Source organism: Octodon degus, unplaced genomic scaffold, assembly GCF_000260255.1.
Source record: "Octodon degus isolate 3935 unplaced genomic scaffold, OctDeg1.0 scaffold00004, whole genome shotgun sequence".
Taxonomy (NCBI): Eukaryota; Metazoa; Chordata; class Mammalia; order Rodentia; family Octodontidae; genus Octodon; species Octodon degus.
The window spans coordinates 16,071,065-16,088,397 of NW_004524580.1; the positions used below are offsets into that span (position 1 = coordinate 16,071,065).

A 17,333-nucleotide genomic window follows, 5' to 3' on the forward strand; every position below is an offset into this window, starting at 1 on the left:
TACCATACGAATAAAAGAATAAAATGAGACAATATACATCAAAATCTGGCAGAGCAAAAGTTTCTTGCCCTTAAACTTCAGTGTCTTAATTACATAAGGGCCATGTGCCTATTTTTAAGTTTATTTCTAAGCCTTACCGTAACTTGAGACTCTCAAATTCTTTGATTTTTAATTCTGTGATCTCCTTCTGTCTCTCTAGCTCCTGTGATACTTTCTTCAGTTTGCTCAGTAGTGTAGAGAGAGAGTCATCTTGTTCCGCAACTGTCTGTTCCATCTCAGCTAGACGAATAAAGTGCTTGTTGGTAGGAACTGGAGTAGGAGACTGCTTTATTAAATCCTATGAAATATGAACATATTTGTCAGCCACAGACATATATAATTCAATGCCACTGCTTATTCCATAATTTTAATCTGACTCAAGTGAGCAAAATACCAAAGCTAAACTTTAATAATTTAATAGGTAATGAAGGCTTTACAAAGATAAGAAATGAAGACTGCCCTTTTCCATTCCTAGTAGTCAGCGAAGTGTCTATATGTAGTGCGCCCCAGTAAATGCTCACTACACGAGTGAGATCAGGCTCAAGGATCCTAACGTTCCGTGTGAAGGGATGAAGGACAGGTCATGCTACACTCAGAGAACAGAATACTTTAAAGGGGCAAGTAAGAGTTTATAAGTTTATTTGTAAGTTCATAATGAGTACAGTTTGGAAAGAAAGACTGATATTAGACCACAGACAACTGCATACATGGCTAAAGGTGAAGAAAAAGGTTTTGTGAGCAATGGTAATTTACTGAAAGGTTTAGGTTTAAAAAAGGCACGAACCGAGCTGCGTTTCAGATTATTTGGGCAATAAAAAGTAGGATAACTTCTACTTTGAAAATGACAAGACATAAATTTTGTAAGATGGGATTTTTAAAAAATCAATAAAAAATAAAACAAAAATCTACACACTTACCCAAGCTGCCTGTTTGAATTTATTGAGTGAACTGTCGGCCTGGAGCTCTAATTTATGATGAAGAATATGAATATCTTCCTCGTGTTTCTTAACAATTTCTCTTTGCTCCTGTTTTACCAAAAATCAAAACTGTAATTTGACTTGTGATTCAAATAAACTACACTCTGAAGAACTTAAACATTTTATTATTCTTAGTATTCCATAACCCCTGAGACAGCAAATGAACATTATCTACATGTATATATTTAGACATCTCCCTTAATGCATTTTCATGTTTGCAACCTCAACCTTTTAACTTGTTTTTAGAAACTTTTTAAATGTTAGGGTCCTTCCCCTTCTCTAGTTCTAGCAAATCTGATCTGATTTTCAATGACTGCTAGTGTGGTAGATCTCACGCTAGTCACTGCCTCCATCCTTACTTATGAATTGATATTCGTTAAGATCTTAAGGTTCCATTACGACAGCTATTCCTGGTTTGGTTAGTCCACAAGATATGCACACACATATACAAACTGCCAATTTTACTGACAGGTCTGTAATCCAATCATGTGAAAATAACAGTTTCTAAGCAGAATCATATGGAAGCAAGAAATAAAACTACTTTAAAGGGGCTGGGGAGATAGCTCACTTGAGTAAGTGCTTGCCTGGCAAGCTCAAGAGCTTGAGTTCAATCCCTGGCTCCACAAAAAAAAAAAAAAAAAAAAAAAAAAAAAAAGAAAGAAATTAAAACTACTTTAAGACAGAGTCAGATTTGGCATTTGAGTATAAAAAAAAAAAAAAAAAAAGAAAAAGAAACAGTGTAACAAAATCTGAACTACCTGTCTGGCCTTTTCTAGAAGATGTTGGTATTTCTTTAATACTTCTTCCTTTTGATTTAACCGTGCCTGCATGTTTGCAATGGTTTGGTGCGCAATTTTCATCGCATGGTCAGATGCTGGTTCCGCCTCCTTTCTGCCCAGTTCAGCTATAAGTTTTTCTCGTTCTGTTGTGGCAGGCAATCGAAGTCTCAGTTCATTGATTACTCTGTCTCTTGAAAGAATATTTTGCTCTGCTAATCGTAAGGCAGATTCTTTTTCTTTCAGTTTCTGCAGTTAAATAACAAATTATGAAAGTGTCTTTCTTTAAGCTATTTCATCTGAATTTTAATTAGATATAAACTAAAGGGAATTTTACTTTTCATGTACTTTAATCACTATCTGACAGTAAGATTAGATTTTTTTATGTAACAGGTTTTTGCATGCATATTTCATCTGTAAGATTTTGATACACACATGTGTATCAAAATTTCCTTGTTAGGATAAAAATAAAATATAACTGGGGCTCTTTATTAGGAACCTACAAATAGAGTCAGAAATGAGCACTTATACTAAATTTAGAAGATAAATGTAATGAATCAAGACTCTCAGAAAACTAAGAAGACAAATCCATAAAAAGTTTACCAAGCATAAACCTAGAACTTTATTAGCTAAAGTCAAATTATAACTACAGACAAAGGCTGCAATTCATTAAAACAAAGCAGAAAATATATGTTTACTCTTCACTGCTATTAAGGCAAATATTTAACTCAAGCAACTCAGTGACAATTCATATAAATGACAAATCTGACAACTACTGAAGAAACTCTCCTGAATTGATTAAAAATGTATAACTTTATCTGAAAATATTTTTCTAAATTAATTTATAGATAATATGCTCAGTTGAAAATGAAAATATTCAATTTATATCATTTTCTTACACTACTGATTTGATCATATATTAATGAAATTTAATATCTAGATTAAATAGATAATTTCTAGTTTATCTTCACTTTCCCAAGTCAGAACAGGAATGTAGCGGCCAGGGAGATAGCTCAGTAGAATAAGTGCTTCCTGGTAAGTGCAAGGGCCTGAGTTTAATCCCTGGTTCCAAAAAAAAAAAAAAAAAAGAATAGGAATGTAGTAGAACTGATTCACAGGTATACAATAAATAAAATGTAAGGATGAAAAGATCATAAAATAAGGGAGGTACTATGTTACACATAAAGCTACAAATACTTTAAAAAAATTTTTCCACTAATGCTTGTATTTACTGATCAGTGTGCTTAAAAGTAAAAGTAGAGATTAAATGAATATTGAGTTCAAACTCTGTATTTGCTGTTGGCTATTAGAATGATTACATGAGAACATAAAGAGACAGAATTTGCAACAGATTCATCATCTTACGCTTATCATCAATAAATATTACTTTAAAAATCCCCAGGACATACCCAATAATACAGTGATCAAAACTATAAATTCTTCTGATTACCTCTTCTAGTGACTTGCAAGTTGCCTGTGTTTCTAAGATGATTCGAACATTCTCCTTGAGTTTCCTTAGAGCTATCTCCAGTTGATTGGGAAGGGGTAGACTAGGGTCTGGCATTGATCCTGTAGCCTCCTCAAACTATTAATAAATATCATGTTATAAAAAACACCAGTTGAAGCATTGAGACTAAAGAATAGTAAATTATACAAATGTGTAACAGACATATGTTAAACCTCATATTTAATGTTTAATTTTTTTTTATGGTAACAGGGATCAAACTCAGGACCTTGCCCATGCCAGGCAGGCATTTATGCCACTGAGCTATCTCCTCAGCCCCTCATTTATATTTTAAATATAAGAATATAAAGTATAATCAATTAAAATTACATCTGATTTAGAAAATATCTGTCAGCTAATACTCTAAGCCATGTTATGTAACAGCTAAAAGGATCAGTCTCTCATACCTTTTGTGCTGCATGTATTATTTCATTTTGTTGATGGTCAAAAATATCTAGCTGCCGTTCCAGCTCAACTTCTCTTTGATCCCAGGCCATTTGTCGTTCCTCATGAAACTGAACAAGGACAATTTTGTCAAACACACACACACACACACACACAACACACACACACACCCCACACACACACAATAATTCAGGTAGACAGCTGGCATTTCACCTATATTTTTCATATAATCCTCATAGCAACCCTTTGAGGTCACCATCATATTTATTTTTTGAAAAAAGATACAAATTCAGATAATAAATTAACTTGACTAACACCAAAGAGCTTGCCAGATGTGATGGCAGGATTGCAATTTATTAATCTAACTATACATCCATCTGTCCATCAAACTACAACTAATGACATAAGGCTATGTGCCAGACGCTATTCTGAACAATGTAAACATAGCAATCAATAAAATCATATCCCTGTCACTATGGAATTATACTCTAATGAGAAAGGGAAAGTCATTAACAAACAAATAAATGACAGAATGACAAAGACTACAGAAAAAAATGAAGGTAAGTAATCCCTATTTAGAGAATGTGATTCCATAGTAACTGACAGAAGATATTTGAGCTAAGATCTTAAGGCAACAGAAGTGTACGTTCCACAGGTATCTAGGATTTAAAAAACTGAAGTAGAGGGAACAACACAATCTCTAAGACTAGTAAAGGGCTGACGAATTAAATTTGCCTCCCAATCCTGCACTGTATTTACATTCCAGAATGGATTCTTTTATTTTCTTTTTTTGAGACAGTGTCTCACTACTCATTTCACGCTGGCCTCATGTTCACTTCTGCAGTCCCCAGACCAGTCTCAAACTTGCAGTGATCGCCCTTCTCAACCTCTCAAGTGCTGGTGCTGATGGGGCTGGCGCAGCACACCCTGGGCATCCAGTGCTGGCAAGGGATGAGGGGCCCAGAATCAAACTTGGGTCCTTGCACTTACCAGGTAGGGGCTTATACCTCTAAGCTATCTCCCCAGCCCGACCAGAATCAATTCCACTCCATCAGTAAAAGACAGAAAAACTTAGAATTGTGAAGAGTCAAATAACTGACTCATATATATTTGAAGGGTCAAATGAAAGTTAACCTTCCAGGTAAGTTAACTAAGTATTACTCTTAATTTTATGACTACTGTTTTACAAATAAATAAATGAGTTTTAGAGTAATACACAAAGTGAAAAGCAAGTTTTTTTTAACCTATTAATAATTAGTGCTACAGTCAATTAGAATACAGTTACTCACGCAAAGTTCTTATGTTTAAAATCTTTGCAAAAACCAAAAAAACCCAAAATATAAAGTGAAACCTTGTTCTGTTGAACAATTTCTTCCTCTAGATTGCTGATTGTATGCTCATATTCAGATATGATATTATTCAAATATTTTATTTCTTCTTTATCTTTGACTAATTCTCGATTTAGTTTAAGCTCTTGAAGACGAAGATCTTCTATTTTCGTATGCCAACTGATTACCTAAGATTTACAAATTAAATATATAAATGTAAATGTTATATAAGTATATATCTCCCCATTGATCAGAATGATTTTAATTAAAATTAATGGGCACTGTATAGTAGATAACCACCAAGTTACCTTGCTCTAATTGCATGACAAAGTTTATTTAGGGTGTCCATTCTGAGAATATGTGGCATACTATAATGAAATATTTATTCATTGAAAAGAGCATCTCTAATGTTCCCTTTCATTTTTTCATTCACCATCATTTATTTATTGAGTGCTTACTATAAACTTGTCATATATACATCCAAATATTTTGAGTGCAGTGAGCAGAATTCAGTTGCAAGATTATTTTCCATTTAATTTCTTCCACATGAGGATAAAAACTAAACCATACTCGGCCTACAACTTGTATATATATTTTAAACTGGTAGTGGTTACAAAGACTAAAAATCAACAAATAACCATTAACATATATAAGAATAATTATAACCAGTATTTAATACACATCTTCAGTTTTCTTTTTTGGGGGGCGGACCCAGCAATTGAACTCAGGCCCTTGAGCTCTCTCTTTCAATTTTCTTATTAACATGCAATCTCTTTTACTGAAATTTTTCAGAAACTCATTTTATTTTTATAAATCACAGACATCCAAACAGACAAAATCTGGAAGGTAAAATCTAAAATAATGAACTATAACTGTACTTTGGGCTACAGATCAAGCATTTTTCATACAGGCACATACAATAGCTTTAAAATTATTGTGTAACTATAAAAGTAGTAAACTTCAAATCAATTTTTACCTTCTGGGCTCCCCTGGCATCCTTCAAAGTGCTTATTAACTCTTCTAGACCCTTTAATTTTAATTCCAACTCCAGTGTTCTGTTCTCCATATTTCTGTGTTCTTGCTGAGAATTTTTCATTTCTTGCATTATCTTCAGTTTGTCATTTTGCAACTGAATCATTGTTTTAGAGAACTTCTCCTGCTGTGCCAAGGGCAAAGCCCCACTAAACTGTCTGCGCAGAGACTGAATTGTTTGGCGCAGATGTTTTGCTCTGTTTCTTCCCTCTAAGCGAGCATAATAGAGAGTCTGCTCTTTTTCATCAAGTTTCTGCTCCAAGCGCAAATTGCAGGCTTCTGCCTTTTGTAGCTTAGATGTCACTGACTCCAACTTTCCAAGAGCAGTAGTCTCACTAATTTGAAGAGAGACAACGTGTTGGTGCAACTTGGCAATTAGTGCCTTTTCATCAGATTGTGCCTAATATTGAAAAGCATATATTTATATTAAATTTCAAATTTTTCCCAAGGAATGTGTGGAGTTTAAATCACAACTTACTAAACTCAATTTAAAAAAAATAAAAATTTTTTTTTTAAATACCTCAATTTTAAAACCATATAGAACATGAAATCCTACAAGAATCTGTGTTTATAAATTACCAATATAAGAAGCAGTCAAAATCAAATATTCATAAAATTTAACTAATCATTGAAATATTATTATTATTATTATTATTATTATTTTTTTTTTTTTGCTCGGAATGCCCTCAGGGGTGGTTTGGCTGGCTGGAGTGTTGTGGGGATCAAACTACAGCAACCTGAGGCTGACAGCTTTGTGGAAGCAGCCACTTAAACAACTGAGCTAAGGCCAGGCCCCCCATTGAAATATTATTTAAAACAATTTCTACATGTAAACCATAACATTGATACAATAGGATATAAAATTATATACATAATCTTAATCCTCCAAAATTATATGTGATAATACTTGAAAAACTATACATAGATATGATAGAACATTCTTGTTAAAGAATACTAACTACTCTTACTTAGTATTTCAGCATCAGCCAGCATGATGCATCTGAAGGTATTAACTATTTTTCTGGATTATAATTGGTATTTTAAATTACGGAACTTTTAAATCCAACTTAGAAGAATGACAGCCTTTGGTCAGCATAACTTCTGACTAAAACTAATATTATAGCAATATATTCTGTGAATTTAAAAAATCAGTAGATTCTACGTAAAAATTCCTCTGTATAGAAAACCAATACCTGATAGTCCACCAGCTGCATTCTGAGTGATTCTACCTCCTTCTCTCTGGACTGTTGTTGTGCACTCAGAATTTCAACTTGTCTTTTGGCAATATCAGAAATCTCTCTCAGTCTAGGAAGCAATGAGGTATTTCAGTTATAATTAAGTACATTTTTAAAGTAAAAACCAAATTTCCACATTTATAGACTCTTTTCTGGAAAGTCATAAGTTTCTAACATCTTTTCTTTGTATAAATTACACAGGATTCAGGAATTTCCTGAACTGGTTGTATAAAACTTAGTTCCATAAGATGTTAACAATATGTTATACAAACCCTCCATTGCAAGATCCCTCCCCCTTGAAATTTATGATACATAATATGACATTCTATTAAATGTTGAGTTATATGTAAAGAATTTCTCCAACTATATTTAATATATAGTACTTACAACTGTACATGACCAATGGACCTTGATCCTATACTTTTTTCATAAGATACTTATTTCAAAAATGGTGAAGATAAGAATGTCTGGGTTAAGGGCTAGCCAAATAGCTCAGCAGGATAAAGCGCCTGCAAGCAGGAGCAGGGGCTGGGGGTTTGATCCCTGGGCCTGCCATACTGGCCCTGCCCCCATGGCACGCTGAGACAGTAATTGAGACTGGGCATGGTGGCGCACACCTGTAATCACAGCTCTGAGGAGGTTGTAAACAGGCGGCATCACTACGAGTCCAATCTAGTAGTGAGACCCTGAATATCCTACAGACCCTTCCCTAAAATACAAAAAAGAAAGAAAGGAAGGAAGGAAGGAAGGAAGGAAGGAAGGAAGGAAGGAAGGAAGGAAGGGAATGTAAGTAAGTAAGTCTGGGTTATATGATACCAATGCATGATTTAAAGATAAAGAAATCTAAAATTCTAAAGTGGGTTACAACTTGAATGGGTTAATATATATTTAAAGGCTTTTAATTTATAAATGATCAAAAATATGAAAAGAAACAAAATATACATCTGTTTAATTACAAAATATAGTGCCAGAAAACAGTTCAACAGAGCTTTTGCAAATAAGAAGGGGACCAAGAAATGGAGGGGTATAAGGAATTCAGATGTGTCAATTACCCGAATGAATGCATTCATTATGTACAGAAAATGTGTACTAATAAAAAAAAAAAAAATAGCCATTCTAAAAGGTAAGGGCCACAAGGACGCAGGAAGAATGGAATAAAGATTCCCTCATAATGAAAAGGGCTGGCAAATACTGATGATCCACAGAGGACTTAAGGCTCTAAAGGAGTGACTATATAACTGTATGAAGAAGCCATATTAAGTATTTTTACTTATCCTCTGTACTTGACAGATTAACTCGGTGCTGCCCATAGTTTTCTCCTGAAGTAGCACCTAATTACAAAAGCAAGTACATGAGATCTACTTGGCATACAGCATTTACTCTTTTCTTCTTTTTTGAGACACTGTCTTACTATGTGGTATAGGCTGGTCTCGAACTCACTATGTGGCCCAGTCTGGCCTCTGACTAAGCCATCTTCCTTCCTCGGCCTACTCACTGCTGGGACTACCAGCGTGCGCCATCATACCTGGATCATAGTACTTAATCCTTGACACATATCTTGTGCTCTAATTAGCACATTTCCCAGGGTGAAAACATTTCCCGAGGGTCACTAAGTATGATTGTATTATTATGTTTAATGCTTGTGCAGTGTCTAGTGCACGGCAGATAATATAAAGCTCTCACTTTTTCATATTTTTATGAAAGGTAGGAGAGGTACTATTATTTCTTTTTTAAAGCATAATGATTTAACTTTCCTTTTTATGATTTTTTAAAAATTTTATTTCAAAAAAAGCCAAAACAATGCTACAGAATTTCAAACATGATAATAGGAGATTAACAATGGTTAATAAATTGCATACTGTTATTTTCAAAGTAGTTGCTTAGACTGTTCTGTCCTTTTTGTTTTGTTTTTAATTTTTTTTTTTTTTTTTTTTTGGCAAAACCAGGGATTGAACTCAGGTCCTTGCGCTTGCCAGGGAAGCACTTATTCCACTGAGCCATCTCCCCAGCCCCTGTTCTGTCCTTTTTAAAGTGATGAGCATTCCTTTTCCATCTTCTACTTTCCCTAAAAAAAAATCAGTATAAGGAAGAAGTGGCCCTCACAGGGTCTCAATTCCAAATCCAGTGCTTTCTTTAGTAGTGTTCATGTATTCCAAAACATGCTCATTTTTAAGATAATTTTGTCTTCAATGTCACTATTTAACCATTTTGAAAAAAACATTGTTAGTATTATTAATGCTTTTTTTTATAAAAAGAAATCAGGATCATTTGCCACTAAGAATTGTTTTTAATTGTTTAATGGTACTGAAGGCTGATCCCCAAGCCTTTGCCCTGAGCTATATGTTCATTCCTGTTTTTTAAAATCTTGAGACAAGCATTCAAATTTGCAATCTTCCTGCCTCAGCCTCCCAGAGTGGAGGGAATGCATGTGTATGTCACCCTGCTCAGCTGAACGTTTCTTAGAGACAAGTAAGAGAACACTTACTTTGACACTTCACCTTTCAGTTGCACTTCAGTCTTCTCTAATTCTAGAATCCGGTGCCTATCAGCGTCACTTACTGCCTTGCTCACACTGTGGGCCAGTTCATCTCTTAATGCTTGCTCCACCTTCTGTGCATCCAAGCTGATCTTGGTAAGCTAAGAAAAAGTAATCAAACATGTTTAAATATATGAGGTTTGTGGGCTCTGGGTGTGTGTGCACGCACACACTGAGAAAGGAACTCTGGGGCGGGGGCTCTGCTGTACCACTGAGCTCTCTCTCAAGATGCATCAGTTTTGGATGAGGCTTCTTATAATTCAGCTTTTAGAGTATTATACTCCTATTTACTTTTCTGTAATCCAGATAGAGAAAAAAGGAAAGAACTAGGAATAAGTTATGGAAAATGCAGCGATATTCTAAACTTCTCAAAGTAATTTATAAGTAGTATGTTGCAGACTAAAATGCTTGTTAAACCAGGGCCAGTAGTTTCAATTTTTGTACATTGAAACTAATAATGTAACACTGATGAGAAAAAATTCATGCCAGAAAAAGCTGCACTCTTAAACAATTCAGATTTTAAAATAGATCTCATTTGTTACATAAAACACAAGTACTACATTAATGTACTACTTTAGCGATACAAGCCTTTAACAATACAATATCTACATAAATTCTTTACCATCTAATTGCATGATAAAAAATTTAATATCAAACCTCAGCAAATTTGGTTTCCAATTCAAAATTACGTTCTTCCATTTGCTTTAATGAAGTCCTTAAGTGTTCATACATTTTTTGACAATGTTCAGCCCGCTGCCTTTCATTTAATTCCTTCATTTCCAACATCGTGATTTTTTTTGAAATAGAAACAATGTCACTGTTGGTTACTGATTTCTTTGCCTTATCCATCTTAGATTCATTTCCTATATACAATAATATTTAAATCAATCTCATTATTTTGGAACTATATCTCAAGCATTTTAGATACTGTACATAAGAAGGTAAGATTAACGAAGTAATGAGCTTTCTGGACTGCAACAGACCTGGAGTCTATTCTTAGCTTGGTTATGTCCCACCAGTCTGATGCCTGTCCCATTTAGTGACTATAGAACTTGTTATCAGACAACAGTAATGGACTACTGTATTGCACATGGGGTGGCTAAAATAGCAAAGTGAAGGCCTGAGTGTAAAAATATCACATACAGAAAATCAACACTGATAAAAAACAAAAAACAGAAACACACTTTACCAAAAAAAAGTGAGAATCAAAAAGTAAAGCAATGCTGCTTTGTGACTTTAACTGCAATTTGACTTTTAAGATATCAGTGAGCCAAACTAACAAGTAACTGTGAAGCTATATATCCAAGAGATTTTATCGATACAGGATCTCAAACTATGGATATTCTCAGCCTTTGAACACATCTGACAGCAAATATTTTATATTCTTATATTAGCTGCTCCACACAGAAGGCTTGTATTTGGACATAAAACTTTTATGAGAAAAGGAAGCTCTAGTTTACCATGAAAAGACAGCCCATAGAAACGCCATTAGTTATCTATTTGTTGGAGAGAAAACCTCTCAGTTTTATTTCGCATAGTATACCAAAAAATAATTTTTATTCTGTTTTGTTTTTTAAAGACTTGTTAAAAGTCATATATTTAGGGTGGCCAAATACATGACAAAGTTAAGCACAATTTACTTTATGTAGTCTTACAATACCAACAGTAACCTTTTCTGTTTTTCCAATCTCATAATTTCAAGTTTCATTAACTGAATTTTTCAAAGTAATACACTACCCTAAAAGAAAAATCTGCACTAAAAATAAATAAACAAGTCTCCTTCATTCTATATTACACTGAACTCTAAAAATAAAAAGGAAACATGACAGTCTGTAGCAGACAAACCATCTGATAAGGAAAATGGACTGAAGTGATACTTGATCTAAGACATAAGGCTGGTGAAGAGAAAATTCAGAAGAGTTCTGAAAACTTAAGTCATAATTCAAGAGCTGGGGCTGAAACTCAGTGGTATAGCACTTGCCTAAGATGCATGAAGCCCAAAATCATTTTTTTAAAAAAAATCCACCTCATTGATATAAAATCATGGTCATTTGGACTTTGGGGAAAAGCCAGGAGCTGTGTGGTGGCAGGCCCGGTACACAACTGGCCAAGGACACATCCGAATGGCTTTTATGAGCCTGCTTGTCCATCGGGCAGCACTCAGCAGGGGCGTTAACCTTCATTATCTCATTTTGTAAAAGCACAAAATACAACTTCCATAACTACTTTAGAAAGTGGTAAGATAAAGTGTTCAAAGAGAGAATTCTGAGGCAGATTAATGTAAATGTGTCTTTCACTGAAAGTAATATTATTTTAAACATTCAGCATATTTTTTGGCCATCATTTTTTAACTGTATCTTAGGTGAATGGTGTTTTCTTGCAGGGGCTGCACAGAAGCCAATTTATATTTAATCTCTTCTTCAATTAAAATTTATATTTCTAAAAGTAGCTTATCTTAAACTTACCACTGTTAAGCCTCTTTAAACCAAATGTCTCATCATCAATTTCATGAAACAGCCCTACTTAATAACAGAACCACTGAAGATCATTAGAGTTTTGACATTTACAAAACACAATGTTATGGATAAAATTATTAAAATGCTGTAAACCAGGATAAACACTTGAAAAACTGATATGGAAAATTGTAGCAAGAGCCCAAAGATTTCAATACCATAAAAGAGTCACAGATACTTCAATACCTTCCAGGTCAGGAATATCTCTATTCAATACATATGAATACATATTCAATGTAGATCTACACACCTCAGCAAAAATAAGGAAAGCTAGCGATTTAACTATGTTCACTCTAACATTAGGACACTGCTTGAATATTTATAAGTATGATAAATAAAGCACAGTAATATTTCTACCCAATTAAAGCAGTACAAACTAATGCTTTTCATAATTTAAAGAATATAAAATGTGTAAGAATGTATAAGAAAATGTGACTGTAACTGTGTAATGATGGGCGGTAATTCTTTAAAATTTTCTCTAACGTTTACAGTCATCAAATGACATACATCTAGCTTAAAATCAAATTATCACTAGTTTTAATTGGTAAATGATTCAAATTAGCTAATACCTAGTTGCAAAATTTTAATATATGTGATTTCATTGAGAACAAATCTAATTTAAGAATTAAAACCCAGATTTTGCTAAGGATCTGTCCAGGGTAGTATTCATTAACTGTCTATTAGTTTAACTGTTAGTAAAAGTTTATTTTTTTAAATTAAATACTGCCTTTTCATTTAGCACAGAAAAATAATTTTAGTGGAAAAATACTAGTTTCTAGTCATTCTAATAACACTTACTTAATTTAGTATCTTGTTCCCAGGCTTGTTCAATAGTGTGAAGTTTTTCCTTGGTAATCTCTAGTTCTTTATTTATAGACTCAATTTGTTCTTTTAAGGATGCATTTTCACACTGAATAAAAGACACATCACAGGTAAACTAAACTATAAATCAGACCAGTATCACAAAAATGCCACTGCATTAATGTTATACAATATGTCCTAAAATTCACATTCTACTATTTTACAACACAGAATTCCCCAATACATAGAACACATACCCACACGTGTGCGCACGCATGCACATGCACACACACACACACACACACACACCCGTAATATATTAACTTTAAATGATCACCAAAATCTCCTATATCTAATATGTGGCTCTTAAACTATTAGCTTCTGACAGAGAAAGTGAACTGTGTGCTTATTTAGAGAGGTCTGCATACTCAGAGACTCTACTGCCTTCACAGACTTGCGTTCCCTTCCCTACTTAACACAGCTACTGAGCAGCTTAACATGCTATCAGGGACAGGAGCTGGATGTTCACAGTGAAAAGATACAAAACCCTGGAGGGCTTTCATAGGCGTCTCCATTTAGTGTCTAGGTATGTGTATATGGCAGCAGCTGGGGAGGGTGTGAAAGACTAAAGACAAGTGTATATAAACAAAAATATCCATTAAAAACTTCAAGACCTAGAGATAAAAATGAAAAACAAGGTACTGGGGCAAAAAATAATATAAGGAAGCATAATTACAAAAATGTGTTTGAAGAAAGTACTAACTACCAAAGAGGTGGTTTAAAAGCTAAGGTACAAGAAAGAACCACTCTTAACAAAAAATGGCCATGAAAAGAGCTGACACGCTGGTAAATCTAGATGCTGTAAGGCAAAAAAAGGGTTTGAAATATTGGGAGATCAGCAAGGGAAAAAAGGATGTAAGCATGAAAGGATTTGGAGTATCAAAAAACCTCAGCAGAGGAAGCAAAAGTAAAGGTGAAGAAAGAATGTCTCTACCTGACATGCGTGGGGCCAAAGTTGTTTTAGAGTGGAAGTTTTTCATTCTATACGACAGACCATCATTGCATCAACCCTAATCTGAAACTAGGAAACCCAAAATGCTCCAAACCCAAAACTTCTTGAACACTAATATTCAAAAGGCATACTTTAGTGTAATGACTAGAGAAAAGTCACTACGTACACGTCAGGAAGCAAGTGTTATGAAGAATAATAAGCACAGACTAGTGAACCTTAAAGGGGACACTATGATGAAGTTCGCAGAGTAAGAAAGAAATATAATTGTCTGGTAGAGTGCACAATTATATCTAGGTTCAGATACTACAAACACGTGAGGAAAAGAGACACAAGGATATTTAAAATATCATTTAACCACTTTCCCCCTCCCTTTCACCATGTTTCACAGGGTGCCCTTGGTCTTGCTCCAGATACCTTAGCTTAAAAAGATTTTTAATCTTCACCCTCTCCCCAGTGACTCTAAATTTTCTTTCTTATTCCCCTCCCAACTTTACTGGCCTCTTTTAAATTTTTTGAAAAGATAAAACAAATCCTCTTTGTCCACTCCAATCTGCATCCATGTCTCTTTTCATTTACTATCAAATTTCCAGTTCTTTTACTACTCACATTTATTTTTACAGTGTTTAATATCTTTGGTTTTAATTTTTTATTAATACATGTTTGAGGCATATAATAATTGCATTTATTGTGGGGAGCTGACTCATGCATGTAATACATGCTAATTTTTCTCTTTTCATCATTTATCCCTCCCCTGCCTTCCAGCCCTTTTTAACTGTTGGTGCTCTTCCCATTTGCAAAAGCTCAATTTTCACCATTTTTTGCCAAGCCGGATTCTTTTTCTTTTCCATTCTCTTTCCCTCCTCTCCTTCCTCACTGTGTGTACATAATGTTCACTTTCCATCCAGGGTTCACATTTCCGTATCATCCACTTTTTTCTTTATGTTGTGAAATACGACTTTCCTCACCTCTATTCTCATGCATCTTTACTTTTAAAAGATATCACCAATTTCCTAATCACTACTGATGACCTTGGAAAGGTAGCTTTATATCAGCAATCACTTTTTCAGGTCAACATATATTAGCTCTAACTATGTGCCAACTGGGAGATTTCAAATACACAGTAATGCATTTATTACTGTAAGCAAGGCTTTTACTCTGGGAAGGAAGGTAGATACACAAACATATATAGTATGACGTGATACAAACAGCTGAAGTAGGAATAACATATAAAAGTAACTCAGAGGAATGACTTTGCTCTATAAATGTCTGGGCAAAGCTTTGAAATATGAATAAAGACTCACTATGCAAATAAATCAGAAAATTGGAAGAGGAAAATGTTAACTAGAGAATGAAAATGGCAAAAAGAACAGGTACAAAAGAACATAGGTAAACGAGAACACCATACAGAATACTCATAGTTGAGTAACAATTCCTGAAATTCCTTAGAATAAGATGACCTAAGTAGGAAACAAATTACAAAAGGAACGACTTCTACCCTTGCTGCGACTTCACTATTCTAGTGGTGAAGCCTGGAGATAGCGATGAGTAATGGCTACCAAGGTAACGATAATAAAGTGAAGACACTGACATTACAGACAGGTCGTAAGAGATGCTTAGAATTATATGGAAAATGCAGAGAAAGTAGGTCTCTTAACTGGCTAACTGGACTCAGATAATGAGTACAGCAAGAGCCTTGAACATGTAGAGTTTGCAGTAACTGACAATCAGCCAGCAATAAATTTCCTTTAAAGGTTATGATAGTTTTAAAAAAAACAGGAACCATAATTTTTTGACACCCTTACATTGAGAGGTAGGAGGTATCTTGCCCCTCATTCTATCTTGAAAGATTGTGACTACTTTAAGAAACGGAGAAGAGTGGCAGTGAAGGGAAAGCACATCATTTAATGATACTTCCCCCTGCTTACACTGCACTATCTGTTCCAGGATCCTTTTTTAAGTGTGTGGCTGAGCTACAGTTGATTCAACTACATCATACCAGTTGAACACCCAGAAGTCATTCTGCAATTATAAAGACAATATGTTGTTTATGTAATACAATTTAAGAACAAAATACAATGAAATTGTATGTATGAATTTTACCTCTGTTAAATTTACATAAATTCAAGTTTTAATAAAATCTGCAAAATCCTCTGAAACACAAGTAACTACATAAAAACTGCTTGTATCACACAAACTTACCTCTAAGTGCTCCAAGTTACTTGTTCTTTGAACAAGCATATTATCTTTTTGCAAGATGTCCCTGTATTTAGCAGTGAGTTCATTATATTGTTTATTGGCCAGTTCTAGTTCAGACAAAGAAACACTATTATCTATCACTTTTTGGAGAGCTGCAATCTTGAAAATGGCCATTTCCTATGGAAAGAACATACAGAGTTATGCTGGTATCTTTTCTTCTAGAAAGCATGGATTCTTGTCATGCCACTAGAGTCCCAAAACAATGTGGCCCAAAAAGTTATACTCCTAAATATCTATACTTGTAAGGCTGTTTCAGACTTTCAGATTTCATTGTAATAGCTTCTCTGACAAAATTCTACTTCACCTTTGGGAATTTGGTTTCATTTTGGGGAGGGGAAGAGTAGGAAATATAGAGGTAAACGGTATCTTGTTTTCCATTCTTTGAAAACACCTTTTTTTGCTTTGGCTCCTAAATAGGTACACATACACTTGTGCACACAAAATTCAGGTTGAACAATCAAGTTGAAGAGGAAAAAAAAAAAAAAAAAACAAAGTTCTTTTTCCTTTTCTACGTCAAGCACCAACTGCATTTGTTAACAGTCTCAAAAAGAATTATTATTTTAAAAACTATGAAATAAAAGCAAATACATTTTCTACATCTAAACATTTCCTTAGTCCATGTCCCAACAAAACTAGTTTTCATATTTCAACAGAGTTCTTGATGCCTCAGCATTTAGCTTTCAGATCATGCTAAAAAGAAATCTTTTGAAAATATAAGTGTTTCACATTCAAATTCAATTAAAAGAAAAAGTTAATACCTAGAACTGAAAATAATGGAAAATAAATAAGCTTAATTATATACCAAGCATATGACATAATCCCATAAAGGGGAGTATTATTTCAACTAACTGCACAACATGTTACTTCACTTGTACATCCTTAAGGAGATAGATATACTTAAAAAAAAAAAAAAAAAAAA

General features: G+C 34.1%; 1 protein-coding gene across 2 annotated transcripts in view; it reads right to left on the reverse strand.

Moving 5' to 3' along the window:
• The window catches only part of Cep290 (centrosomal protein 290), an 84,166-nt gene that overhangs the window by 34,534 nt on the left and 32,299 nt on the right, over positions 1-17,333 (reverse strand). For both annotated transcript variants that reach the window (XM_023716284.1, XM_023716282.1), the window contains exons 25-36: positions 16,358-16,531; positions 13,144-13,255; positions 10,490-10,695; positions 9,782-9,933; positions 7,255-7,366; positions 6,006-6,461; positions 5,053-5,217; positions 3,704-3,811; positions 3,243-3,377; positions 1,775-2,041; positions 957-1,064; positions 138-337 (exon numbers count right to left, since the gene is read on the reverse strand). In XM_023716284.1, coding sequence (XP_023572052.1) covers positions 138-337; positions 957-1,064; positions 1,775-2,041; positions 3,243-3,377; positions 3,704-3,811; positions 5,053-5,217; positions 6,006-6,461; positions 7,255-7,366; positions 9,782-9,933; positions 10,490-10,695; positions 13,144-13,255; positions 16,358-16,531 — 2,195 coding nt within the window. The remainder of the gene's footprint in view (positions 1-137; positions 338-956; positions 1,065-1,774; positions 2,042-3,242; positions 3,378-3,703; positions 3,812-5,052; positions 5,218-6,005; positions 6,462-7,254; positions 7,367-9,781; positions 9,934-10,489; positions 10,696-13,143; positions 13,256-16,357; positions 16,532-17,333) is intronic.